The 27,327-nt window shown below is 48.7% G+C and overlaps 1 protein-coding gene across 1 annotated transcript in view; it reads right to left on the minus strand.

The window, feature by feature from the left end:
• Window positions 1–1,109: 1,109 nt before the first annotated feature.
• crb2a (crumbs cell polarity complex component 2a) overlaps window positions 1,110–27,327 on the minus strand; it is a 130,574-nt gene continuing 104,356 nt past the window's right edge. The window contains 6 exon segments of the mRNA XM_078426147.1: window positions 1,110–2,124; window positions 8,134–8,260; window positions 11,167–11,283; window positions 14,010–14,877; window positions 16,799–16,964; window positions 21,660–22,219. Coding sequence (XP_078282273.1) covers window positions 1,903–2,124; window positions 8,134–8,260; window positions 11,167–11,283; window positions 14,010–14,877; window positions 16,799–16,964; window positions 21,660–22,219 — 2,060 coding nt within the window. The 3' untranslated portion in view covers window positions 1,110–1,902.

Consider the following 27,327-nt stretch of genomic DNA (forward strand, 5'->3'; position numbering starts at 1 on the left):
GGTGGGGTGAGGGCAACGATCCATCTTTCTTCCCCCTACTTCAATCAGTCCCCACCCGAAACGTCCTCTGACCTTCACTTCCACAGATGCTGCCCGACCCGCCGAGTTCTTCCAGCACTTTGTGCTTTGTGTAAACAAATCCCTCCATTAACGCGTGGCACAGATGTAGTTTCAATGTGCAATCAACTTACATTTCAAAGCTACCGAGAATTTTCTATTTTCAAAGTAATTCAATTAAGAATCAAACTACAAGTAAACATTCAAACGAGTGGAAATATAGATTCCACCGTCACGTCGGTCAGAGCAGGGAGGTGGTGTGGAGGTTGAGGGCACTTGCTGAGGCAGGGCTGGAGTAACGGTAGCCCGTGAGGCCAGGCTACTGAGGTGAGGGAGAAGCTGAGCTACAACATTACCTGAAGAGGAATGCACAAATCCGACTCTGACTTCACACTGTGTTGGTATCACTTTGCAATGATCGCCACAGTGTGAATCTCCCCTCCAGACCTGTGTCGTACGCTGCATGTAGACACATAATGTTCCCTGTGTTGGGGGGGGGGAGTTCAGAACCAGGGGTCACAGTTTAAGAATAAGGGGTAGGTCATTTAGGACTGAGATGAGGAAAAACTTTTTTGCCCAGAGAGTTGTGAATCTGTGGAATTCTCTGCCACAGAAGGCAGTGGAGGCCGATTCACTGGATGTATTCAAGAGAGAGTTAGATTTAGCTCTTCGGGCTACAATGGAATCAAGGGATATGGGGAGAAGGCAGGAACGGGGTACTGATTCTGGATGATCAGCCGTGATCACATTGAATGGCGGTGCTGGCTCAAAGGGCCGAATGGCCTGCTCCTGCACCGATTTCCAAAATGCTGGAGTAACTCAGTCAGACAGGCAGCATCTCTGGAGAGAAGGAACGGGTGATGTTTTGAGTCGTGACCCTTCTTCAGACAGAGGGAGAGGGGGAGGGAGAGAGGGAGAGAGAGAGAGAGGGAGAGGGAGAGGGAGAGAGGGGGAGAGGGAGAGGGGGGAGGGAGAGAGGGAGGGAGGGGGAGAGGGAGAGAGAGAGGGAGAGGGAGAGAGGGAGAGGGAGAGGGAGAGGGAGAGAGGGGGAGAGGGAGAGGGAGAGGGAGAGGGAGAGAGGGGGAGAGGGAGAGGGAGAGAGGGGGAGGGGGAGAGGGAGAGAGGGGGAGAGGGAGAGGGAGACGCACGAGGTAAGGAAGCGTAAGGGTTACTCCAGCATTTTGTGTCTATGTGCGGTGTAAACCTGCGTCTGCAGTTCCTTCCTACACATGTTGTGCGCTGCGATCGCCGTGAGAAGGGTGCGTTGGCAGCAGTGGTCGTGGTGAAGCAGGTCCCCAGGATCAGAGGACTGATGCCTCAGCAGTCGGCGCGGTGGCGCGGCGGGTAGAGCCGCTGCCTGGCAGCCCCCAGGGACACGGGTTCGATCCTGACCTCGGGCGCTGTCCGTGTGGAGTTTGCACGTTCTCTCGGTAACCACGTGGATTTCCCTCCCACATACCAGAGACCAGGTGCGGGTTTGTAGGTTGATTGACCTCCGTAAATTGCACCGAGTGTGCAGGGAGTGGAGATGAAAGTGGGAATAAGGTAGAACTGATGAGTTTGCACCTTCTCCCCGTGACCGCCTGGGGTTTCCCCGGGTTCCTCCCACATGCCAAAGACATGCGGCGGGTCTGTCGGTCAATCGGCCTCTGGAAATTGTCCCTCGGGTGTAGGTAGTGGATGAGAAAGTTGGACAGCATTGAACGGGTGAGCGATGGTCGGCATGGACTCGATGGGCCGAAGGGCCTATTTCCACGCTGTTCGTTCCAATTCAATTCAGTTCAGTCAAAGGCAAGCACGTAGCTGGGGGTGGAAGCCTCCAGTGTAGTGAGTCCAGGCCACCGCTTATATCAGGCGCTCCTCAGGGGGCACCTTGAGGACACTGTCCATCTCCAGCCGGGCTCCAGCCACCTCCTGCTGGCTCGGGTTGTACGTCCCTTCCGTCTGCCGCTTCTTGCGGGTGGTGAGAACGACGAAGATAAGAGCGATGACCATCAGCAGCACGCTGCCGCAAACCACCGGCACCGCCACGGCCAGCAGCGGGATGGAGTCCGCCTTCTTCCCTCTCTGGAACGACAAGTGGAGACGGTCAGTGGGCACCCACCCACACCCTCCCCAACCCTGGGGACACAGATGCTCGCTGGAGCCTCAATACACCGCACAACTCTGCACTCCCCCCCCCCCCCCCACAACTCTACCCCCTCCCCCAGACTTTACACCCCTCCCACCGCTACCCCCCCAACTCTGCCCCCCAACTCTACCTCCTCCCACCTCTACCCCCCAACTCTGCCCCCCAACTCTACCTCCTCCCAACTCTACCCCCTCTCCGACTTTACACCCCTCCCACCTCTACCCCCCCAACTCTGCCCCCCCAACTCTGCCCCCCCAACTCTACCTCCTCCCAACTCTACCCCCTCCCCGACTTTACACCCCTCCCACCTCTACCCCCCCCAACTCTGCCCCCCAACTCTACCTCCTCCCAACTCTGCCCCCCAACTCTACCTCCCCCCAACTCTACCCCCCCAACTCTACCCCCCCCAACTCTACCCCCCCAACTCTGCCCCCCAACTCTACCTCCCCCCAACTCTACCCCCCCAACTCTACCCCCCCAACTCTACCCCCCAACTCTACCTCCTCCCAACTCTACCCCCCCAACTCTACCTCCTCCCAACTCTACCCCCCCCCGACTTTACACCCCTCCCAACTCTACCCCCCCAACTCTACCTCCCCCCAACTCTACCCCCCCAACTCTACCCCCCAACTCTACCTCCTCCCAACTCTACCACCCCAACTCTACCTCCTCCCAACTCTACCCCCCCAACTCTACCTCCTCCCAACTCTACCACCCCAACTCTACCACCCCAACTCTACCTCCTCCCAACTCTACCCCCCCAACTCTACCTCCTCCCAACTCTACCCCCACCCCATAACTCTACCCCCCACTCTACCCCCCCCCCACTCTACCCCCACCCCGTAACTCTACCCCTCCCAACTCTACCCCTCCCAACTCTACCCCCCCAACTCTACCCCCACCCCGTAACTCTACCCCTCCCAACTCTACCCCTCCCAACTCTACCCCCCCAACTCTACCCCCCACCCCGTAACTCTACACCCCCAACTCTACCGTCTCCCAGCTCTATAGCCCCAGGAGGTTTAACTTTGTTTCCAGGTGTACATCAAATCACCACTGGGTTCAGACCCACTTTGGAATCATCATCAGATATTTAAGTCCATGCCTGGTTTCGTTGACTGAATTTAAGCCAAAACTACGTGTAATCGGCGTAGACGGGAGCGAGAGAAGACTCCCTCCCACTAGACAGTCTGTTATTCATGATCTGTTCTGATTGCTGCACTTACAGTAATAACATAAACATCCAACAAATGTTTGCAACTTCTATAATACTTTGTGTCATCTTTTTAATGTTTCCGATGAGGAACAAGCTGTTAACATAATGAAGCTGCTTGAGTAATAAGCCCTTCACTATATCTTAATCCTAATGCTAATTGTACATGCAGAAACAGCAGGATAAAACACACAGCCATGTGTCTCTGAGATTACCAATTAACGCCAGAATCCCATCGGTGACACAAGATTAATTCTGTCCTCACCAAAATCACTGTCAGCTGCACTGCTTGTAAACCTGGGCCAATGCTTATTCAGATAAACATCCCAGCAGGAAGTAACATGTGAGTATGTCAGTGGGTTGGATAATTATGCAAAGTGCCACTGGTATGAACGAGATCCAACTCTTTTTATGTGCTTTGTAAACATATATTCTGGCAAAGCGCATTTCTCAGAAAGTGGTGGAAGCACACTGGTGAGGACGGGATGGGGTTCGTGGACAACGTTCAATCGAAACGTATAAGATTATTAAGGGGGTATAAGAAAATAACTGCAGATGCTGGTACAAATCGATTTATTCACAAAATGCTGGAGTAACTCAGCAGGTCAGGCAGCATCTCGGGAGAGAAGGAATGGGTGACGTTTCGGGTTGAGACCCTTCTTTAGACTGATGTCAGGGGGGTGGGACAAAGGAAGGATATAGGTGGAGACAGGAAGATAGAGGGAGATCTGGGAAGGAGGAGGGGAAGGGAGGGACAGAGGGGACTATCTAAAGTTGGAGAAGTCGACGTTCATACCACCGGGCTGCAAACTGCCCAGGCGAAATATGAGGTGCTGTTCCTCCAATTTCCGGTGGGCCTCACTATGGCACTGGAGGAGGCCCATGACAGAAAGGTCAGACTGGGAGTGGGAGGGGGAGTTGAAGTGCTCGGCCACCGGGAGATCAGTTTTGTTAATGCGGACCGAGCGCAGGTGTTCAGCGAAGCAATCGCCGAGCCTGCGCTTGGTTTCGCCGATGTAAATAAGTTGACATCTAGAGCAGCGGATGCAATAGATGAGGTTGGAGGAGGTGCAGGTGAACCTTTGTCTCACCTGGAAAGACTGTTTGGGTTCTTGGATGGAGTTGAGGGGGGAGGTAAAGGGACAGGTGTTGCATCTCGTGCGGTTGCAGGGGAAAGTGCCCGGGGGTTGGGGTGGTTTGGGTAGGAAGGGACGAGTGGACCAGGGAGTTACGGAGGGAACGGTCTCTGCGGAACGCAGAGAGGGGAGGGGATGGGAATATATGGCCAGTGGTGGGGTCCCGTTATAAGTGACGGAAATGTTGGTGGATGATATGTTGGATACGTTGGCTGGTGGGGTGGAAGGGTGAGAACGAGGGGGATTCTGTCCTTGTTGCGAGTGGGGGGAGGGGGGAGCAAGAGCGGAGCTGCGGGATGTAGAAGAGACCCTAGTGAGAGCCTCATCTATAATGGAGGAGGGGAAGCCACGTTTCCTGAAGAACGAGGACATCTCTGATGCCCTAGTGTGAAACACTTCATCCGGGCGCAGATGCGGCGTAGACGGAGGAATTGGGAGTAGGGGATAGACTTTTTGCAGGGGACCGGGTGGGAAGAAGTGTAGTCCAGATAGCTGTGTTAGAGGCAGGAAACATGTTCCCAATGTTGGGGGAGTCCAGAACCAGGGGCCACAGTTTAAGAATAAGGGGTAGGCCATTTAGAACGGAGATGAGGAAAAACCTTTTCAGTCAGAGAGTTGTGAATCTGTGGAATTCTCTGCCTCAGAAGGCAGTGGAGGCCAATTCTCTGAATGCATTCAAGAGAGAGCTAGATAGAGCTCTTAAGGATAGCGGAGTCAGGGGGTAGGGGGAGAAGGCAGGAACGGGGTACTGATTGAGAATGATCAGCCATGATCACATTGAATGGCGGTGCTGGCTCGAAGGGCCAAATGGCCTCCTCCTGCACCTATTGTCTATTGACAGCGGGCAGGCACAGGGGTACCTCAGCCATGAGACTTATAATTCAGGAAACACTGTGGCATCTTGGAGTCATTTAACCTGGAAACAGCCCCTTCGGCCCATCATGCCCATGCCTTCGTTTAGTCTAGTTTGGCTTAGTTTAATATAGTTTAGAGATACAACACAGAAACAGGCCATTCCCCCCCCCCCCCCTCAATGCCGACCAGCGATCCCCTAAACCAACACGATCCTACGCTCTAGGGACAATTTACACTTTTATCAGAGCCAATTAACCTACAAACCTGCACGTCTTTGGCGTGTGGGAGGAAACCGGAGCATCCGGAGAAAGCCCACGCAGGTCATGGGGAGAAGGTACAAACTCCATACACACAGCACGGGTGGTCAGGATCGAAGTTGAGTCTCCGTCACTATAAGGCAGCAACTCTACTGCTGCTCCACCATGATGACAAGATGCCCCATCTACGCTAGTCCCACCTGCCCGTATTTGGCCCATGTCCCTCTAATCCTTGCCTGCCTGCCCGCTGTGTTTTAAATGTTGTTCTAGTATCTGCCTCAACTACCTCCTCTGGCTGTATCTTCCACTATAGTTGTCCCTCGGCTTCCTATTAAATCTTTCCCCTTTCACCTTAAACGTTTTCTCCTCTGGTTCCTGATTCCCCTACTCTGGGTATTAGTGGGCAGAGATGATCCACACCAAATCCTTACCAAAGACATATCAACATTTTAAGTAACATCCCCCCCCCTCTCACTTTGCTGTGCCTCTCCCACACACTGGTGCGCACATATCTCTCCCACTATCACACCCCCCCTTTTCACTCTCCCACCATCCCCTTCCACCCATATCCTTCACTCCTCTTCTCTCCTTATCATGACACTTTGTCGTCTCCTCTTTACCTCTAGCTTTTGTTCAATCATCTGCCAATGGACCACACTCACCTGTATCCACCTATCACTTGCCAGGCTATGTACTGCCCCCAACTCTTTTTTTCAGCCTTTTCAGCCCCCCCCCCCCCACTACAATCTGTCTGAGGAAGGGTCCCGACCCGAAAAATCGACTATCCATTCCTTCCACAGATGCTGCCTGACCCATTGAGTTCCTCCAACATTTTGTGTTTTACTCAGAAAAAGTATCTGTTGGTTGGCGTGTTAGAACCAAGTGCACACACGAGTCTATCCCTCTGCTGTTAGTGACCTTCCCAAGGGATGAGCTGTTCCCCGAAGAATTTAACGTTCCATCCATCAAGGATACGGGGATCGCTAGTCGGCACGGGCTCGGTGGGCCGAAGGGCCTGTTTCCGCACTATGCTGGTTTAAATCGAAGGTAGACACAAAATGCTGGAGTAACTCAGCGATACAGGCAGCATCTCTGGAGAGAAGGAATGGGTGACGTTTCGGGTCGAGACCCTTCTTCAGAAAACTAATACTAAAGCTGTTAAGACTAACTGCGTTTGATGGGCTGTTATTTGTTATCTGCGCCAGAGGGGGCTCATCCTTTTATGGAAGGAAGCAAAGACTATAACCCTGCCTTCTCCCAGTTAAAATGCAAACTACACGGGCCGACATGAAAGGGAAATGGCAGACGCAAGATGTAGAAATAAATACTTTGGGAAACTTTGTGTCCTGCTTTGTACATTCCCCAGATATGATCATTCACGAGCAGTGCAGCTCTGAGCTGCGATAAGCCAGTAATCAAAGAAATTCCACCATCACGACTGAAGCTTAACTTCAGTTAAAACATTCCAATCGGCATTTGTACGATTGCTAACTCCAGCACTCCCCTGTGCTCTTGCAAACTGTTTCAAAACGTCCTTTGGAGAATCAACCTGAGAAATTAAAATACTTAAAATGAAGGTGGTGAATCTGTGGAACTTATTGCCACAGAAGGCTGTGGAGGCCGCCGATGGATATTTTTAAGGCTGAGAGTGATAGATTCTTGATTAGTGCGGGTGTCAGGGGTTATAGGGAGAAGGCATGAGAACGGGGTTGAGAGGGAAAGATAGATCAGCCGTGATTGAGTGGTGGTATTTATTCACAAAATGCTGGAGTAACTCAGCAGGTCAGGCAGCATCTCGGGAGAGAAGGAATGGGTGACGTTTGGGGTCGAGACCCTTCTTCAGACTGATGTCAGGGGGGCTGGACAAAGGAAGGATATAGGTGGAGACAGGAAGATAGAGGGAGATCTGGGAAGGAGGAGGGGACGGGAGGGACAGAGGAACTATCTAAAGTTGGAGAAGTCGATGTTCATACCACTGGGCTGCAAACTGCCCAGGCGAAATATGAGGTGCTGTTCCTCCAATTTCCGGTGGGCCTCACTATGGCACTGGAGGAGGCCCATGACAGAAAGGTCAGACTGGGAATGGGAGGGGGAGTTGAAGTGCTCAGCCACCGGGAGATCAGGTTGGTTAATGCGGACCGAGCGCAGGTGTTCAGCGAAACGATCGCCGAGCCTGCGCTTGGTTTCGCCGATGTAAATAAGTTGACATCTCGAGCAGCGGATGCAATAGATGAGGTTGGATGGGGGAGTAGACTTGATGGGCCGAATGGCCTAATTCTACTCCTCGGACTTACGAACTATGAACTTATGGCTCAGTGTATCCACCCTGATGTGCATTGAACTCTCTGGTTTGGAAAGACTTGGGCAAATCCATTGCCAGACAAGCTCTGTTTCAAGATCATGATTTACAGGAGTAGGTAGGACAAGAACCGAGAAAGTATTTTGCCGAAGCAACACTGAGCAAGAGAAAATAAGATTGCTTACATCAAGCTCGCACTGTTGACCCGCGTAGTTAGCTGCACAAATGCACTCAAAGGTGTTGGCCATGCTCTGGCAGGTAGCTCCATTCTGGCAGGGACTGGACTCGCATGCATTCACTTCAGCCTCACACCTGCACAGAAGATCAAAGGGAAAAGTCAGTCGTGGGGGGGGGGGGGGGGAGAGCATTTGACAAACTACTTTCCCAAAATGATCAGGCACAAGGAACTGCAGATGCCGGTTTACCAACAACAACAAAAAAGACAGAGTGCTGGAGTAACTCAGCGGGTCAGGCAGCATCTGTGGAGGGAATGGGCGGATGACGTTTTGGGTTGGGACTTTTCTTCAGATTAGTTGCAGTAGGTGGGTGGAAAGCTGAAGGAGAGACAGGGGCGGGTTAAAGTTTTCTTCCAGCTTTTTCCCCCCTATTACGATCAGTCTGAAGAAGGGTCGTGACCCGAAACGTCGCCTGTCCATTCCTTCCACAGATGCTGCCTGACCCACTGAGTTACTCCAGCACTTCCTGACTTTTTTCCCTCAAATAATCTTGTATGGTTCAGAAATATGCTTCCCTTTGCATATTTTTGTTACCGTCTAGGCTTCACACAGACGTAATTCCTAATTATTGTACCAAAAACATTAACATAGAAATACACAAATAATATGAAAACTTTCTCTCGGTGGTAATGGGTTCTTCTGTGTCTTTTCCCAATAGGAAGCAAAAAATAAATTTCTGTGGCTTTTTGAAGGTTTAAGATTAATTTCAACATATTAATTTCAATCTTAACTTAAAATGACAGACAGTGCCACTCTTAAAAAAAGTCACAAAAATTGATAAATGCATGTTTTATGAAACGGACAAAGCAGAAAATGCTTTCATTAATTATTCTGATCTATTATCTTGATGAAGGATGTTATTTTTCAATCATATGAAATAATTTATTTCTAGTGTGGTCCAATTCTGATCAATTAGCTTGATGAAGAATATTATTTTTCAATCATATGTGATAATTTATTTCCAGTGTGGGCCTTGGGAAGATGGAATGGGGGGAAAAGAATTTGGGTGAAATTAACAGGTTTTTATTAAGTACCTTAATTGACACAAAATGCTGAAGTAACTCAGCGGGACAGGCAGCATCTCTGGAGAGAAGGAATGGGTGACGTTTCGAGCCGAGATCCTTCTTCAGTGACCCTGACATCAGTCCGAAGAAGGGTCTCGACCCGAAATGTCACCCATTCCTTCTCTCCAGAGATGCTGCCTGCCCCGCTGAGTTACTCCAGCATTTTGTGTCTACCTTCGGTTTAAACCAGCATCTGCAGTTCCTTCCTACACAAGTAGCTTAATCGAGCTGGTCCCACTTGCCTGTGTCTGGCCCAAATCCCTTCAAACCTTCCCTGCCCAAGTACCCGTCAAAGTGTTTTGAAATATCGTAATTGTACCTGCCTCTATCATTTCCCCTGGCTGCTCATTCCATACACCCACCACCCTCCGTGTTTAAAAAATGCTGGCATTTAGTTCCCTTTTAATTTTTCTCCTCTCACCATGAACCCATGCCCCTCTAGTTTTAGACTCCCCTATCCTGGGACTATTCATCTTATCTATGCCCCTTGTGATTTTATAAACCTTTATAAGATCGCCACCTTAGCCTCCTGTACTCCAGGGAAAAAGATCCCAGCGTATCCTTCGAACTCAAACCTTCCAGACTCAGTAACATCCTTGTGAATCTTTTTTGGACTCTTTGCAGCTTAATCAGGTTCTTCCCCTTGCTGGGCGACCAGAACTATGCACAATACACCAAGCGTTGTCTCACCAGCGACTTGTGCATTGGCAACATGATGTTCCAACTCCTATGTTCAGTGCCCTGACTGATGACGGCAAGTGTGCCAAGTGCCTAATTCACCTGCCTGTTAGCGGTTGGCTTCGTGGCACAACGGGTAGAGCCGCCGCCTCACAACTCCAGGGACCCAGGTTTGATCCTGAGCTTCGGTGCTGCCTTTGTGGAGTCTGCATGATCTCCACTGTGACTGTTATGAGTTAGGGTGCTCCAGTTTCCCTTTGATTTTTTAATGTCCTACCTTTATAAACAACTTCATACTGCCTCGACAAGGCCACCAGCACAATCAAGGATGAGTCTCACTCCGGACATTCCCACTTAGATCAGAAGATCATGAGATCATAAGTGACAGGAGTAGAATTAGGCCATTCGGCCCATCAAGTCTACTCTGCCATTCAATCATTGCTGATCTATCTCTCCATCCTAACCCCATTCTCCTGCCTTCTCCCCATAACCTCTGACACATGTACAAATCAAGAATCTATCTATCTCTGACTTAAATATATCCAGTGACTTTGCCTCCACAGCCTTCTGTGGCAAAGAATTCTCCCATCTCCCATTCGGCAAGAGCTGCAGAAGTGTGAAAACACACCCACACCTCCAGATTCAGGGGCATTCCAGACACAACAATCCAAGATTATCTAAGCTCTTCTTGGACAGTTTCTTCGCAGCTGTTATCAGGCAACTGAGCCATCCTGTCACCAACTAGAGGGCAGTCCTAACCTACCATCCACCTCGTTAGAGAGCCTCGGACTCTCTTTAATCAGACTTTACTGGACTTTGTCTTGCACTAAACGTTATTCCCTTTATCCGACATCTGCACTCTGTGGACAGCTCGATTGTAATCATGGATATTCCTTTCACTGACTGGTTAGCATGCAGCAAATAGCTTTTCACTGTACCTCAGTAAACGTGACAATACACTAAACTAAACTTTAAACTTTTTTCCATCAATTTCCCAGCCTTATCAGTTTTGATGTCATGACCAATCAACCACTAATTTAATAAACTAATAACTGAAAAGTATAAAATCAATGCATGTTAAAAATTGAACATTAAAATAACATACACTCAATTTGTTTAACTTTGTAGAGATGCCTGCAGCTTACACCCGGAGTGTAACGTCACTGACAGAGGTCAGGGATGGGCGGTAGGTAAATGTTGGCCATGCCGCCAGTGATTTCGAGGGATGAATAAGGATTACCTTTCTCCGGAGAAGCCTGGCACGCAGGTACAATTGGCACCCCAGGGTCCATCGGTGCAATGGCCGCCGTTCTCACAGACAAACCCCTCTCCGCACTTTATTGGGGGGTTGGGCCATCTGCAAAACATAACCAATGTCTTTCATTGGCAAGCACACTTGACCTATGCTCTGAACGAACTGTTTTATGGACAATCCCGAAACACATGGACTCCTCACTGCCCCATATTGGTGGATAGAGCCGCCGCCTCACAGCGACAGAAACCCAGGCCTGATCCTCACTTCGGGTGCTGTCTGTGTGGAGTTTGCACGTTTCCCCTGTGACTTACCTCCGGGTGCTCAGGTTTCCTCCACATCCCAAAGACGTGCGCGTTTGTAGGTCAATTGACCACTGTAAAGTTCCCCCGCTGTGCAGGGAGTGGATAAGTGTGCAAAAGTGAATAACATGGAACTGGACTGAATGGTAATTGATGGTTGACGTGGACCCGATGGGCTGAAGGGCCTGTTTCCATGCTATTATCTCTGAACCAAGCTAAATTAAATGTACTGTGTGGAACTGAGTCGGATTGAGTCAGGTCAGTTGTACACAACTTTGTACCAACAGGACCCTGTTCCACCTTGTCAAAGCGCATCAGTTATTGGGTACAAATGTGGGCTAGTACATTAGATATGGAGATCAGAGCTGACAGTAATACTCCAGGTTTAAGCTTACCAATGCCATGCCTCCTGCCTTTCCTGTGTTCATAGCCTTGCAAAATAACGTCTGACATTTACTAATGCCAACTGAACCCGGTTATTGGCTTTCAGTAACCTGCCTACAAGGAACCTTAAACCCCATTCAGCATCAATGCCCCTAATCTGTTGCCATTTAAAACATATTCAACTTTTCTGTTTGCTGCATCAAATTTGGTTTCGTTTTTTTTAACTTAGAGATACAGTGGCAGAAACAGGCCCTTCGACCAACCAAGCCCATGGTGATCAGCGATCCCCGTACACTCGCTCTATCCTACACACTAGGGACAATCTACCATTTTTATCGAAGCCAATTAACCTACCAACCTGTAAGTCTTTGGAGTGTGGGAGGAAACCGGAGCAGCCGGAGAAAACCCACATGGTCACGGGGAGAACGTACAAACTCCATGGTCAGGATCGAACCCGGGTCTCTGGCAGCATCTCGACACCGCGCCGCCTTCAAATTTGAGGACCTCAAACTTTCCACTTTATATCTACTTTGCTCTGGTCTGACTCACTCACCTAAATTGTCCTTCTACCCGGTATGGACTTGTACATCCTCCTGGGTATTCACAATGCCACCTGATTTTAGCATCATGAACAAATTTGGAAATATGACATTTGTTCCCCTCAGCCAAGATTTTGATGTGGACTGGGAATAGGTGAGGTCCAGGCTCCGACTCCCCTGCTGTACCACAACAGTCACAGCCTGCAAACCAGACGAAGATCCTCGAGTCTCAAGAAAGGTCTCGATCCGAAACGTCACCCATTCCTTCTCTCCAGGGATTGCTGCCTGTCCCGCTGAGTTACTCCAGCATTTTGTGTCTATCAAAGATCCTTTAATTCCCAGTCCTTGCCTTTCACCCATGAACCACATCTCAACCCAAGTCATAAGGAATAGGAGTAGAATTAGGCCATTCGGCCCATTAAGTCTACTCTGCCACGCCATCATGGCTGATCTATCTCTCCCTCCTAACCCCATTCTCCTGCCTGCTCCCCATAACCTCTGACACCTGCACTAATCAAGAATCTATCTATCTCTGCCGTAAAAATATCCACTAGCTTGGCCTCCACAGCTTTCTGTGGCAAATAATTCCACAGATTCACCACCCTCTGACTAAAAAAATGTATCTTCATCTCCCTCCGATATGAACGTCCTCTAAGTCAGTGCACTTGCTCCCAATTCCACCAGCTCCCACCTGTATGGGATCTAATCGGTACCTTCACAAGTTATAGGAGCAGAACTAGGTCATTTGGCTGATCTATCTTTCCCTCTCAAACCCATTTTCCTCCCTTCTAGCTGGAACCCCTGACACCCGTACTAATCATTCCCTTCTGAAATCACAAGACATCACATCCATTGCTTCTGATCTGGAACTATTCCAGAACTCAAACCCATAGTGAACCCCAGCAGACTGCCGTGTCTTTGTGCAGTCCTCGTGATTTACATACGGTGAGTATATCCCACCAATTCTGACCTCTCCCAGATACCCTGTGAAGGTGTTGCCCAGTGGTACAATTGCATTATCCTGAAGAAAGCTTGTGTTGGTGGCAGTCACTGTGCTGGTGATATTAACGGTGGCGCAGCGGTAGAGTTGTTGCCTTACAGCGCCAGAGACCCAGGTTCGATCCTGACTACGGGTGCTGTCTGTACGGAGTTTGTACATTCTCCCCGTGACCTGCGTGAGTTTTCTCCGGGTGCAACGGTTTCTTCCCCACTCCAAAGACGTACAGGTTTATAGATCAATTGGCTTGGTATAATTGTAAATTGTCCCTATGGCCTACTCCTGCACCTATTTTCTATGTTTCTATGTTTCTAATGTGTAGGATAATGTTCGGGTGCAGACTCAGTGGGTCGAAAGGCCTGTTTCCACGCTGTATCTCTAAACTGGAGTAAGTTAAAGTAAAATTATATTGGACATCACGGGATTCAGGCAGCAATCCCTGCACTTGTTCCACCAGTCTGAAGAAGGGTCTCGACCCACAACGTCACCCATTCCTTCTCTCCAGAGATGCTGCCTGTCCCACTGAGTTACTCCAGCATTTTGTGTTTATCCTCTTGTTCCCCTCCACTTGGGTGCTGTGTGTACATTGAATGGAGAGTATAGACTTACTCGCAATATCTCCCGGTGAATTGGCTCGGACACTTGCAGTGGTAGTAGTTGAGACCGTCGATGCAGCTGCCGTTGTTTTTACACTGGTGGTCCGCGCAGTCATCCACGTCGCTGTCACAGTCCAGCCCGGTGTAGCCCGGCTCGCAGTCGCACCTGTAGCCTTGCGGTGAGTTGGTGCAGTTGCCCCGGACGCAAGGCGTGGACGCGCAGTTGTCCACGCCGAGCTCACAGCGGGCTCCCTCCCAGCCCGCCGCGCACTGGCACCGGGACAGGTCAAACAGGTCCTCGCACCGCCCCTCATTCAGGCACGGGTTAGGGGCGCACACCTCCCTGCCGAAGCAGCCGGTCCGAGCCGGGGAGCCGCTCACCAGGGTAAACTGCCCCGTCTTGGCGAGGGCCTTGTGCTTCATGTAAGGGAGGTATATTCCACCGATTCTGGCCACTCCCAGGCACCCGGTGTAGTTGTTGCCCAGAATTAACGTTGCGTTGTCCTTTAGAAAGTTTATATTCCCCGCGGCGACCGTGCTGGTAACGTTGCATTTCCTGTCCATCACCATGATCCACCTTGAAGATGCCTTCGACGGAGACTCCATGGTGACGAGGACCGAGTGCCACTGTCCATCCGAGATGTCAATGGTGCTGGCCAGGGTCAGGCCTTCCACACTGTTCCCACTGGACAACCTAAACTCCAGCTGAGAATTGTGGAGTCCAAGCCAGAAGGACTCGGCACCATGGTTGACCTGCAGAAGGCCAGCAGCCGTATCTCTGGTCTTGAAGTTCACCGAGATACTGCCGAGGTCCCTTGTGATCAACTCGTTGTCGATGTAAACAATTGGATTGTTCCCCTGAAACGTTGCGTTGGAATGGCCTGTGAACATGCACAGAAGTAGAAAACGCATTAACCTCACTTTGAAACCTCCACCACTGATTCTTCCTCCACACTTACTATCGCAACGCTTGAGAAACATTAATACAGGTATATTGAAAGGACAGGTTTGTGGGAAAATGGGTCAAACATTGGCAGGTGGGACTAGTGTGGATGGGACAAGTTGGTCGGTACGGGCAAGTTGGGCCGAAGGGTCTGTTTCCACGTTGTAAGACTCTATAACTCTATGACTTTCCCATTCAAAGGTCATCGTCACCTCTCCAACACAAGGATCAAGAAACAACCGTTACTGAAACCAACCGAACACTCAGCAGGTCAGGCAGCATTGGTGGAAAGAGAAAAAAATGACATTTCAGGACAAAGAACCTTTATCAGAATTAATAGCTAATGGAACTTATTTTCGGTGCATTTTGAAAGTGTGCAGGGTTAGCTTCTTCTCCATAAGTCAGGGGACTATTCGATTTACCTCTGCCCCATTGCGGACATTGGACTTTGCCTGTGGAACTGATGTGCTGCAATGCTGAAAACTATATTCTGCACTTTATATCTTCCCCTTTGCTCTACCTATTGTACTTGAGTTTAACTTGATTGTATTATGTAGAGCATTATCTGATTGGATCGCATGCCAAAAAAAGCTTTTCACTGTGACAACAATAATAAACCTGAACCTAATGCTTCCAATTTGTATGATATTTTGTTACTTGAACTTGATTAAATTATTATTATTATTATTATTATTATTATTATTATTATTATTATTATTATTATTATTATTATTACTATTATTACTATTATTATTATTATTATTATTATTATTATTTATTATTACTTATTATTACTATTATTTATTATTACTATTATTATTATTACTATTATTATTATTATTATTATTATTATTATTATTATTATTATTATTATTATTATTATTATTATTATTATTATTATTATTATTATTAACCCAAAGACCAATTCAATAATGAAAATAACTTTTTCAAGAATGCCTGCCTTCATCAGTTGAGTTTAACAGTTAAAAAGTCATAATGCAGTTGTAAAAATCCTTGATTCGGCATGTTTGGAGTATTTAGTGCAGTCCCGCTTGCCCCAGTACAGGAAGGATAGGAAGACTTTGGATAGGGTGCAGAATGCTGCCTGGATTAAGTATTAACTGTACGGAGAATTTGGATCAACGTGTTTTCTCTGGAGCGTCGGAGGTGGTGGGAAGACATGATAGAAGTTTATAACGTGATGAGAGGCTTAGAGTCAGAACCTTTTTTTCAAGAGTGCAAATGTCAAGTATGATTGGGCATAACTTTAGGGTAAGAAATATAAGTTTAAAGAAGGTGTGTGGTGCACAATTATTTTACACAGAGATAGGATGGTGCCTGGGACCAGTGCCGGGGTGGTGGTGCAGGCAGATATGATAGTGGTGCTCAGACCAGCACATGGATATGCAGGGAATGGAGGGATATGGATCATGTGCAGGTAGAGAAGATTAGTTTAACGTGGCATCATGTTAAGCACGGACATTGTGGGCTGAAGGGCCTGTTCCTGTGCTGTACTGTTCTGTGCTCAGAAATCAGACAGCCTGTTGAGTATTTCTGGCTATTTCTTGTTATTTTATTCTTGTTTTAATGTTCCCTGGTCTCTGATGTTTAGTGGTTGCAGTTGGACTGTGCAGGAAGGAACTGCAGATGCTGGTTTAAACCGAAGATAGACACAAAAAGCTGGAGTAACTCAGCGGGACAGACAGCGTCTCTGGAGGGGAGGATTGGGTTCTTCAGTCTGAAGAAGTGTCCGGGCCCGAAACGTCACCCATTCCTTCTCCGCAGAGATGCTGCATGTCCCGCTGAGTTACTCCAGCTTTCCGTGTCTATCTCCGGTTGCAGTTGAATGTTGTGCTTACATTCGTATCCAGCGGGAAGATCCCAGCAGTGACTCCCGGAAGGGCAGGGATCGGTCCGACACCACACGATCTCCTCGCAGGTCCGTCCCGTGTACTGCCGCGGGCATTTGCATTCAAAGTCGTTCCAGGTCACGATGCAGGTCCCTCCATGGTGGCACGGAACTACCTGTGGGAAAGCAACGACTGCCGGTCACACACAAACTATCTATTCGTCACTGGAGAAAATTAGTCTGAAGTAGGGTCCCGACCCGAAATATCACCCATCCTTTTTCTCCAGAGATTCTGCCTGACCCGTTGAGTTACTCCAGCACTTTGTACCTATCTTTGGTATAAACCAGCATCTTCCAGTTCTTTGACAATAGACAATAGACAATAGGTGCAGGAGTAGGCCATTCGGCCCTTCGAGCCGGCACCACCATTCATTGTGATCATGGCTGATCATTCTTAATCAGTACCCCGTTCCTGCCTTCTCCCCATACCCCCTGACTCCGCTATCTCTCTTGAATGCATTTGTTTCTACAAGGTGGGAAATTGCCCAAGTACATCCCATTTACAAACGTTAGGACAAATCCAATTAGGCCAATTGTCATCAATAGCACAAAGGGACTGCAGATGCAGGAGTCCTGAACAAAACACAAAGTGCAGGAGAAACAGTCGGAAGAATAGTCCTGACACAAAACGTCACCTATCCATGTTCTCCAGAGATACTGCCTAACCCGCTGAGTTACTCCAGCGGTTTGTGTCCTTCTGCAGAAACTCAACAGGTCAGGCAGCATCTGTGGAAGACGCGAACAGACAACATTTTGGGTTGGGACCCTTCTTCAGACTGATTGTAGTCGGGGTGAAAACTGGTAAAGAGGTGGGGGCAGGACAAAGGCTGGCTTGTGATAGGTGGATACAGGTGAGGAGGGGGTTAGATTCATTGGAGAAATAAGTCTGAAGAAAGATTCCAATCCTTTTCTCCAGAGATGCTGCCTGACCTGCTGAGTTACTCCAGCATTTTCTACCTGCCTTGGGTATTTTTCACTGAATCTCATTTTGGCTTGCTGGGCAGTCGTGGCTGGGCAATGTACAAGGCACCAAGTTAAAGCAATTTAAACCAACTTAAACTGTTGGGCGAGCTTCCAAACAAAACAGAAGTAACGTAGAAACAATGAACGACAGGTTTAACGACAATGGTTTAACGACAATGAACGACAATGGTTTATACCAATGATAGGCACAAAGTGTTGGGTCAGGCTCAACGGGTCAGGCAGAATCTCTGGAGAAAAAGGATGGGTGATGTTTCGGGTTGAGACCCTTCTTCAGACTGAAAGTAGGGAGGGGGGGAAGAATTGGAGGGGTGGAAGAATTGGTGGCGAGAAATGACCATGACAAATCAAATCAGGAAACAAAATGACCTCGGGCAGGGTGGGAGCAGAAGTGATCTTCACCTGGGTGTGGGGTGTGGGGAGAGGGAGCAAGTTGAAGGGTTACGCGCCCAGGATGGGCAACAACACCTCCCCAACCTGTGGCAACTTGCAGCAAGTGAAGGGTATCAGATACATAGGGACTCCACCCTGACAATGCCCCTTCACGCCCCACACCATCCTGAACTGGGGCCATGTCCCCACTCCCTCATTGTGGCTGGGACCATCTCCTACCAGCCCACTGGATCCTCGGGAATACCACATGCAGTCCACAGAGCTACTCCTCCCCCTCTACCAACATCCACAGCCCCGCCAGCCAAGGCAACACCAGAGCAGAGGACAGGCACAAACATGCCAGGGCAACTCAGCGGGACAGGCAGCATCTCTGGAGAGAAGGAATGGGCGACGTTTCGGGTGGAGACCCTTCTTCAGGAACAGTGGGTCAGGGTGTGAGGGAGGGAATGAGCAGAGACAGGAGAGGAAGAAAGAGAGTGAGAGTCAGTGTGCTGGACAGGGAACGGTTAGAGAGAGAAAGGGAGAGTGTGAGAGGGTGAAAGAGAGAGTGTGAGAAGGGGGAGAGAGGGAGATAGGGTATTAGAGAGGGAGGGAGAGAGTTGGTGTGAGGGAGGAAGGCAGGATGTAAGTGAGGGAGGACTGGGGGGGGTGTGAGGGAGGGATGGTATTGGGCTGTGGAGGGAGGGGGGGAGGGAGGATGTGTAGGGGAGGGGGAGTGTACTGTCGTGGGGAGGACGGAGGGTGTGAAGGTGCATGAGGAAGGGTGAGGGAAGATTCAGAGTGTAATGCGAGTGTGAGGTTCTGTGGGGGAGGGGGGGAGGGGAGGGAGGGGGTTGGGGTGTGAGGGAGTGTGTGTGTGTGTGAGAGTGAGAGGGAGGGGGTCTGAGTGTGATGGAGGGGGGTCAGTGTGTAACGGGGGCAAGGGGTTCTGTGTGTGTGTTTGAGGGAGGGAGGGGAGCGGGATGTGAGTGAGGGGAGGGGAGGGGTGTGAGAGAGGGGGTCCGGGTGTGTGGGAGGGGAGGGGTGGGAGGGAGGGGTCAGGGTGTGTGTGAGGGGAGGGGTTATGTGTTTGAGGGAGGGAGGGGGTCGGGGTGTGAGGGAGGAGAGGGGTTGTGTATGTGAGAGGCAGAGAGCAGGTGGGTTCAGCACTGAGAACCACAGTGCAGAAACCTGTAGCACAGCCTGGAAATGACACAATCTGCAATTTCTACAAAACACATCCAGCGTTGGCCTTAACAATTAGTAACGTCGACTATGTGTCTGCGATCACATGAGCAAGCATAACTCAGAAAAATTTAGCTGGCTCTGGGGATAAAAAAAACTGTGAAAAGCTGAACATTTCTTGGTTTCTGGAACACATGAAAGGCAGGACATTCGGCAAAGTTTCCTACGTTTAGGATCACGTGCTCTCCACTCAACAGCTGCTAATTGGTGCTCTGTTCACAAGTAGTCTGGAGAAATGTGGCCAATTTTCACCCAATTTAATAGCAGATTGGAAATAAGACAGCACATGGTAAAATCTCTTCAAAACATATCAGATGTTTGACTTCAGCTTTTCATATAAATGTCCTTGCATTTTGTCTAGTCTGTTCTCATGTCTTTGTTTTTTAGTTTTGGAGATGCAGCGCGGAAGCAGGCCCTTCGGCCCACTGTGTCCGCGCCGACCAGCAGTCAGCTTGTACACTAGCACTGTCCCACACACAGGGGACACTTTACAATTGTAGCAAGCCAATCAACCTACAGACCTGCACGTCTTTGGAGTGTGGGAGGAAACCGGAACTCCCGGAGAAAACCCACGCGGTCACAGGGAGAACGTACAAACTCCGTAGTCGGGATCGAACCCGTGTCTCCGGCGCTGTGAGGCAGCTACTCTACCACTGCGCCACCGTTGCAGAACTCTTGGGAATGATCCCAAGAGTCTGATTCCCTTTCTCCTTATGTCTCAGTGTTTCTGCAACTTATTATAGACAATAGACAATAGGTGCAGGAGTAGGCCATTCGGCCCTTCGAGCCAGCACCGCCATTCAATGTGATCATGGCTGATCATCCACAATCAGTACCCCGTTCCTGCCCTCTCCCCATACCCTCTGCCTCCGCTATCTTTAAGAGCTCTATCTAACTCTCTCTTGAAAGCATCCAGAGAATTGGCCTCCACTGCCTTCTGAGGCAGAGAATTCCACAGATTTACAACTCTCTGAGAGAAAATGTTTTTCCTCATCTCCGTTCTAAACGGCCTACCCCTTATTCTTAAACTGTGGCCCCTGGTTCTGGACTCCCCCAGCATTGGGAACATGTTTCCTGCCTCAAGCGTGTCCAATCCCTTATTAATCTTATATGTTTCAATAAGATCCGCTCTCATCCTTCTAAATTCCAGTGTATTCTCTCTCACACACGTGCCCACCAACTCTCCCGTGATTATTTTTTCCAATGTGTAATTTACTGGGGTCAATTAAGCTGCCAGCGTGTCTTTGGATCTGAGAGGGACCCAGAGCATCTGGGATAACATGAAAATCCCCCACCCAGAGCAATAAGTGGCATGCTCATCTGTTGCTATGTACATATAATAGAGTGAAGAATACCATCCTTGTGGGGACTAAAATATGCTGAGACGCAGTTGCTGCTGGTGTCTATGGAGGTTCTTCAACCACCCCTTCAGCTCTTTAAGGGTCTGATCGCCTAATTCGATGAAAAAAAATTATATTTTCTAAATTCAGTAATCATTTTGTGATATTAAAGTTTCAAAAATTTTGAAAATCTGTCTTTTAACTTTTTAGAGGTGCCAGTACACCTGACAGTACTGATGGGTAGGTATTAATTAAAAGATATTAATTGATCGCACTTTACTGGACCTTATCTTGCACTAAACGTTATTCACGTTATCCCCTTTATCATGTCCCTGTGCACTGTGAATGACTCAATTGTAATCATGGCTTGTCTTTCTGATGACTGGCTAGCATAGTCAAAAAAGCTTTTCACTGTACCTCGGTACACGTGACAATGAACTAAACGAAGTAAAACATTATTCCCTAAATGTGTAGGAAAGTACTGGAGATGCTGGCTTAAATCGAAGGTAGACACAAAATGCTGCAGCAACTCAGCGGGACAGGCAGCATCTCTGGAGAGAAGGAATGGGTGACGTTTCAGTCTGAAGATGGGTCTTCTTCAGACCCAAAACATCACCCATTCCTTCTCTCCAGAGATGCTGTCTGTCCCGCTGAGTTACTCCAGCATTTTATGTCTATTATTCCCTTTATCATGTACCTGAATACTGTGGACGGCTGGATTGTAATCATGCATAGTCTTTCTGCTGACTGGTTAACATGCAACAAAAGCGTTTCACTGTACCTTGGCGGACATGACAATAAACTGAACTCAACTAATGCCAGCAGTGCCAGTGAGAGACATGGCCTGGAATTTAACAACAAGAGTGCTTTTACCTTGCAGGAATCATCACTGATACAATTATTGAGCACGTTTACAAGTGTTTTATTGGTGTAAACTCCCAACGACGTGGTATGGTTCTTGATTTTCAACGGGAAAAACTCCAGTAGATTATCGTTGATTCTAATGTCCTGCAGGCAGCCTTTGAAAGGTCCTCCCCAGAGCTCAGAATCCTCCTCAGTGTCGTGACCAATTTGGATAGTATCGAGCCGGTGAATGGCCACACGGGGCAACAGGTCCTCCAGCAAAACCACTTTGGATTCTTTCACGGTCAGCCAGCCGTCATTCAGTTGGATTTCCACGAAGCGTCTCGTGCCGTCAGCCAGGTGCACGGTGGAGAAAAGCTCGGTGCCTTGGGCTTTGATGGAGATGTCGCTGTTCTTCAGGTACACGGACAGGTAGGGTGCCGTGGCATTACGGAGCTGCAATATCAAGCCGCTCGGTTTTCGTGTACGGATATAAAACGAAATAACAGATTTTGAGCCTGGATTATCCGTGATGACGAAAGTTGCCGAGCTGCTGGAGTTGTTGTGACTGAAGGTCACGGGCTTGTATTCTGCAGAGAGGGAAAGAAGAGGAGGTGGTAGAACAGTTCATAACTTGTAGTGTGATCCCTGGTACAGTGTGTCCCAGACAGTGTGTGTTCCAGACAGTGTGTGTTCCAGACAGTGTGTGTCCCAGACAGTGTGTGTTCCAGACAGTGTGTGTTCCAGACAGTGTGTCCCAGACAGTGTGTGTTCCAGACAGTGTGTGTACCAGACAGTGTGTGTTCCAGACAGTGTGTCCCAGACAGTGTGTGTTCCAGACAGTGTGTCCCAGACAGTGTGTGTTCCAGACAGTGTGTCCCAGACAGTGTGTGTTCCAGACAGTGTGTCCCAGACAGTGTGTGTTCCAGACAGTGTGTGTACCAGACAGTGTGTGTTCCAGACAGTGTGTGTACCAGACAGTGTGTGTCCCAGACAGTGTGTCCCAGACAGTGTGTGTCCCAGACAGTGTGTGTTCCAGACAGTGTGTCCCAGACAGTGTGTGTTCCAGACAGTGTGTCCCAGACAGTGTGTGTTCCAGACAGTGTGTCCCAGACAGTGTGTCCCAGACAGTGTGTGTTCCAGACAGTGTGTGTACCAGACAGTGTGTGTTCCAGACAGTGTGTGTTCCAGACAGTGTGTGTCCCAGACAGTATGTGTCCCAGACGGTGTGTGTACCAGACAGTGTGTGTTCCAGACAGTGTGTGTTCCAGACAGTGTGTGTTCCAGACAGTGTGTGTTCCAGACAGTGTGTGTTCCAGACAGTGTGTGTTCCAGACAGTGTGTGTACCAGACAGTGTGTGTACCAGACAGTGTGTGTCCCAGACAGTGTGTGTCCCAGACAGTGTGTGTCCCAGACAGTGTGTGTCCCAGACAGTATGTGTCCCAGACAGTGTGTGTTCCAGACAGTATGTGTTCCAGACAGTATGTGTCCCAGACAGTGTGTGTCCCAGACAGTGTGTGTTCCAGACAGTGTGTGTCCCAGACAGTATGTGTCCCAGACGGTGCATGTTCCAGACGGTGCGTGTCCCAGACAGTGCGTGTCCCAGACAGTATGTGTCCCAGACGGTGCATGTTCCAGACGGTGCATGTTCCAGACGGTGCGTGCCCCAGACACAGTGTATTCCCAGACATTGGTTCCAGACAGTGTGTGGTCAGGGATGTACATGGGAAATAAAAATCTCATGCTTGAGTTCAGAAGTGATTCAAACAAATACAGTTAGGCAATGACAATTTTCTTTTGATCATCAATGGAATCAGTTTACTCCCCATTGATAAGTATCCTAGACTAGTTATTTTCTCGGGAAAACCTAAATTCAGCTTGTTTGACTCACTCCCTGTGGACCAATGCTTCATTTCTCATGGTCAGGTGTGATAAATGACCATGCGTGATCATACATGATCATGTTCTGATAGATGACCAAATGTCCTTCATGATCATACATGGTGCAGGTCTGATAAAGGACCATACATGGTACATGATCATACATGGTGTAGGTCTGATAAAGGACTACTCACCATGACTTCTGGTCCACTTGTGTCATCAGTCTGCCCACTGTGTATATTGTGCCTCCCTTTCCTCCGTTTCCTCTCAGTAACCTTTCTCCTTCAATGACCAACAACTCATGTTACTCACCGTACGATTCAACGCCAACAACCTACTGAGGCCAACCACGTGCCCATCGAAGGCTGGGCAGAACTCAGCATTGGAGAACCAGGCAGGAGAACCCCCTCCACTGTCAGAGTGAGGTCTCACGCAACTTGGAGGAACAGCACCTCATATTTCGCATGGGCAGCTTACAACCCAGCGGTATGAATCTTGATTTCTCTCATTTCAAGTAACTCTTGCATTCCTTCGCCCCCCCCCCCACACTGTCTTCTCCACTCCCCCACCCTAGTCATCCCACTAGTTCCATTGTTCTCATCCCTGTATCCCTGTAGTTGGCACATCTACCCCAGCCAACAATGAGGTCATCGGGTGCTGATCCTGTTTTGTTCTGGCCTTCTCTATCATTCAGTCTGAAGAAGGGTTCCGACCAGAAATGTCACATATTCCTTTTCTCCAGAGATGCTGCATGATCCCTTTGAGTTACTCCAGCATTTTGTGTCTATCCCCAGTCCGTCAGTCCTGGTTTGCAGCACAAAAGATCATAATGATTACAACAGAATTAGGGCCATTCAGCCCATCGAGTCTGTTCCGCCATTCAATCACGGCTGATCTATTTTCCCCCCATAGTCTTTGACGCCCTTACCAATCATGAACCTATCAATCTCCAAAGATAGACACAAAATGCTGGAGTAACTCAGCGGGTCAGGCAGCATCTCTGGAGAAAATGGATGGGTGATTTTTCAGATCGGGATCCTTCTTCAAAATTCTACTGTCTGAAGAAAGGTCCAGACCCGAACCATCACCTATCCATTTTCTCCAGAGGTGCTGTTTGACATGCTGACTAAAGCGCCTGTCCCACTTTGGCGATTTTTTAGGCGACTGTCAAAGTCGTAGCAGATCGCCGAAAAAAATAACCGTACGACAATGTCCACGACAATGACCACGACAATGCCCACGACAATGACCAGGACAATGCCCACGACAATGCCCATGACAATGCCCAGACAAGCTAAGACAACCTACCACATAGGTGACGGCAAACTGATGAAAACCGGCGACTCAAGGGCCTGTCCCACTTAGGCGATCTTTTTGGCGACTGCCGGCGACTGTCAAAGTCGTAGCAGATCGCCGAACCTTTCTTTTACCCGACGACAATGACCACGACAATGCCGAGTCAGGTCGAGATTACACCGCCTTCTGAAACATCGCGAAAATTCCCACGCTGTCAATGCTTCTCCGGCGTCCTGGTTTTCGCTGAAATCACTGACAAGTCGGTAAGTACTTGAGAGTTTTGAACTATAACACCTTGTATGGGTTACTTAAAAACCAAGCTTCACTGTAACAAGGAATAAACTGGATTTACTTCCAGTTTACTAATAGCTGTATTAAAATAAAATAATTTTAAAAGTGGTTCAGTGGAGTTTAGTGAAAAGTGTGTGGGCATTCTTTGAAATTGTAAGGGAGATGCATATCTGGTTTCTGGGTTGAATATCTGGGTTTGGAGCTCACTTTAAATGTAATGGCTGAGGCCAAAAACATCGCGAAAATTCCCACGCTTACCTGACCGTCAAACTGTCGCCTCCAATCTACCTGTCAAATGTCCTGACGGTAAATAAATTGGTTAAACACAAGCATTTTATGGTATTTTGAAATGACTTTACTTATTTTAATTTTATGTGCTTCTAAATGCATCTTAAGAGAACCTATCAAACCTGGGGACAGCATGTGACAGCGCCCGCAATAAGCAACGATACCTGGCGACAAGCCAGCTGTCGCCGAGAGATTTCAAACAGTTTGATTTCTCGGCAACGCGCCGAGATCCTCTACGATCTTTGGAAGACTCCTCACGATCACGCCCGCGACACCCTGGCGAACGTTCAGCGACAGCCTAGTCGCCGGCAGTCGCCTTAAAATCGCCTAAGTTGGACAGGCCCTTGAGTCGCCGGTTTTCGTCAGCTTGCCGTCACCTATGTGGCAGGTTGTCTTAGCTAGTCGTGGTCATTATCGTACGGTTCTTTTTTTCGGCGATCTGCTATGACTTTGACAGTCGCCGGCAGTTGCCTAAAAAATCGCCATAGTGGGACAGGCCCTTTAAGGCGACTGCCGGCGACTAGGCTGTCGCCGAACGTTCGCCGGGGTGTCGCGGGCGTGATCGTGAGGAGTCTTCCAAAGATCGTGGTGGATCTCGGCGCGTCGCCGAGAAATCAAACGGTTTGAAATCTCTCGGCGACAGCTGGCTTGTCGCCAGGTATCGTTGCTTATTGCGGGCGCTGTCACATGCTGTCCCCAGGTTTGATAGGTTCTCTTAGATGCATTTAGAAGCACATAATAATAAAATAAGTAAAGTCATTTCAAAACACCATAAAATGCCTGTGTTTAACCAATTTATTTACCGTCAGGACATTTGACAGGTAGATTGGAGGCAACAGTTTGACGGTCAGGTAAGCGTGGGAATTTTCGTGATGTTTTTGGCCTCAGCCATTACATTTAAAGTGAGCTCCAAACCCAGATATGCAACCCAAAAAACAGATGTGCATCTCCCTTACATTTTCAAAGAATGCCCACACACTTTTCACAAAAATCCACTGAACCACTTTTAAAATCATTATTTTTTAATACAGCTATTAGTAAACTGGAAGTAAATCCAGTTTATTCCTTGTTACAGTGAAGCTTGGTTTTTAAGTAACCCATACAAGGTGTTATAGGTCAAAACTCTCAAGCACTTACCGACTTGTCAGTGATTTCAGCGAAAACCAGGACGCCGGAGAAGCATTGACAGCGTGGGAATGTTCGCGATGTTTCAGAAGACGCTGTAATCTCGACCTGACTCGGCATTGTCGTGGTCATTGTCGTCGGGTAAAAGAAAAGTTTGGCGATCTGCTACGACTTTGACAGTCGCCGGCAGTCGCCAATAAGATTGCCTAAATGGGACAGGCCCTTTTACTCCGGCATTTTGTGTCTGTCTTTCGTATAAACCAGCATCTACAGTTCCTTTTGATTACTTATCAATCTCTACCTTAAAAATACCCAATTAATTGGCCTCGGCTGCCATTTTTAGTTTAGTTTTTCGTTTAGAGCTACAACGCGGAAACAGGCCCACCGAGTCTGCACTGACCAGTGACTCCTGCACATTAACACTATTCTACACTCACTAGGGCCAATTAACCCACAAACCTGTACCTCTTTGGAGTGTGAGAGGAAACCGAAGATCTCGGAGAAAACTCACGCAGGTCAATAGACAATAGGTGCAGGAGGAGGCCATTCGGCCCTTCGAGCCAGCACCGCCATTCAATGTGATCATGGCTGATCATTCTCAATCAGTACCCCGTTCCTGCCTTCTCCCCATACCTCCTGACTCCGCTATCCTTAAGAGCTCTATCTAGCTCTTTCTTGAATGCATTCAGAGAATTGGCCTCCACTGCCTTCTGAGGCAGAGAATTCCACAGATTCGCAACTCTCTGACTGAAAAAGTTTTTCCTCATCTCAGTTCTAAATGGCCTACCCCTTATTCTTAAACTGTGGCCCTTGTTC

This window comes from Rhinoraja longicauda, chromosome 31 (assembly GCF_053455715.1).
Source record: "Rhinoraja longicauda isolate Sanriku21f chromosome 31, sRhiLon1.1, whole genome shotgun sequence".
NCBI classification, from domain to species: Eukaryota; Metazoa; Chordata; class Chondrichthyes; order Rajiformes; family Arhynchobatidae; genus Rhinoraja; species Rhinoraja longicauda.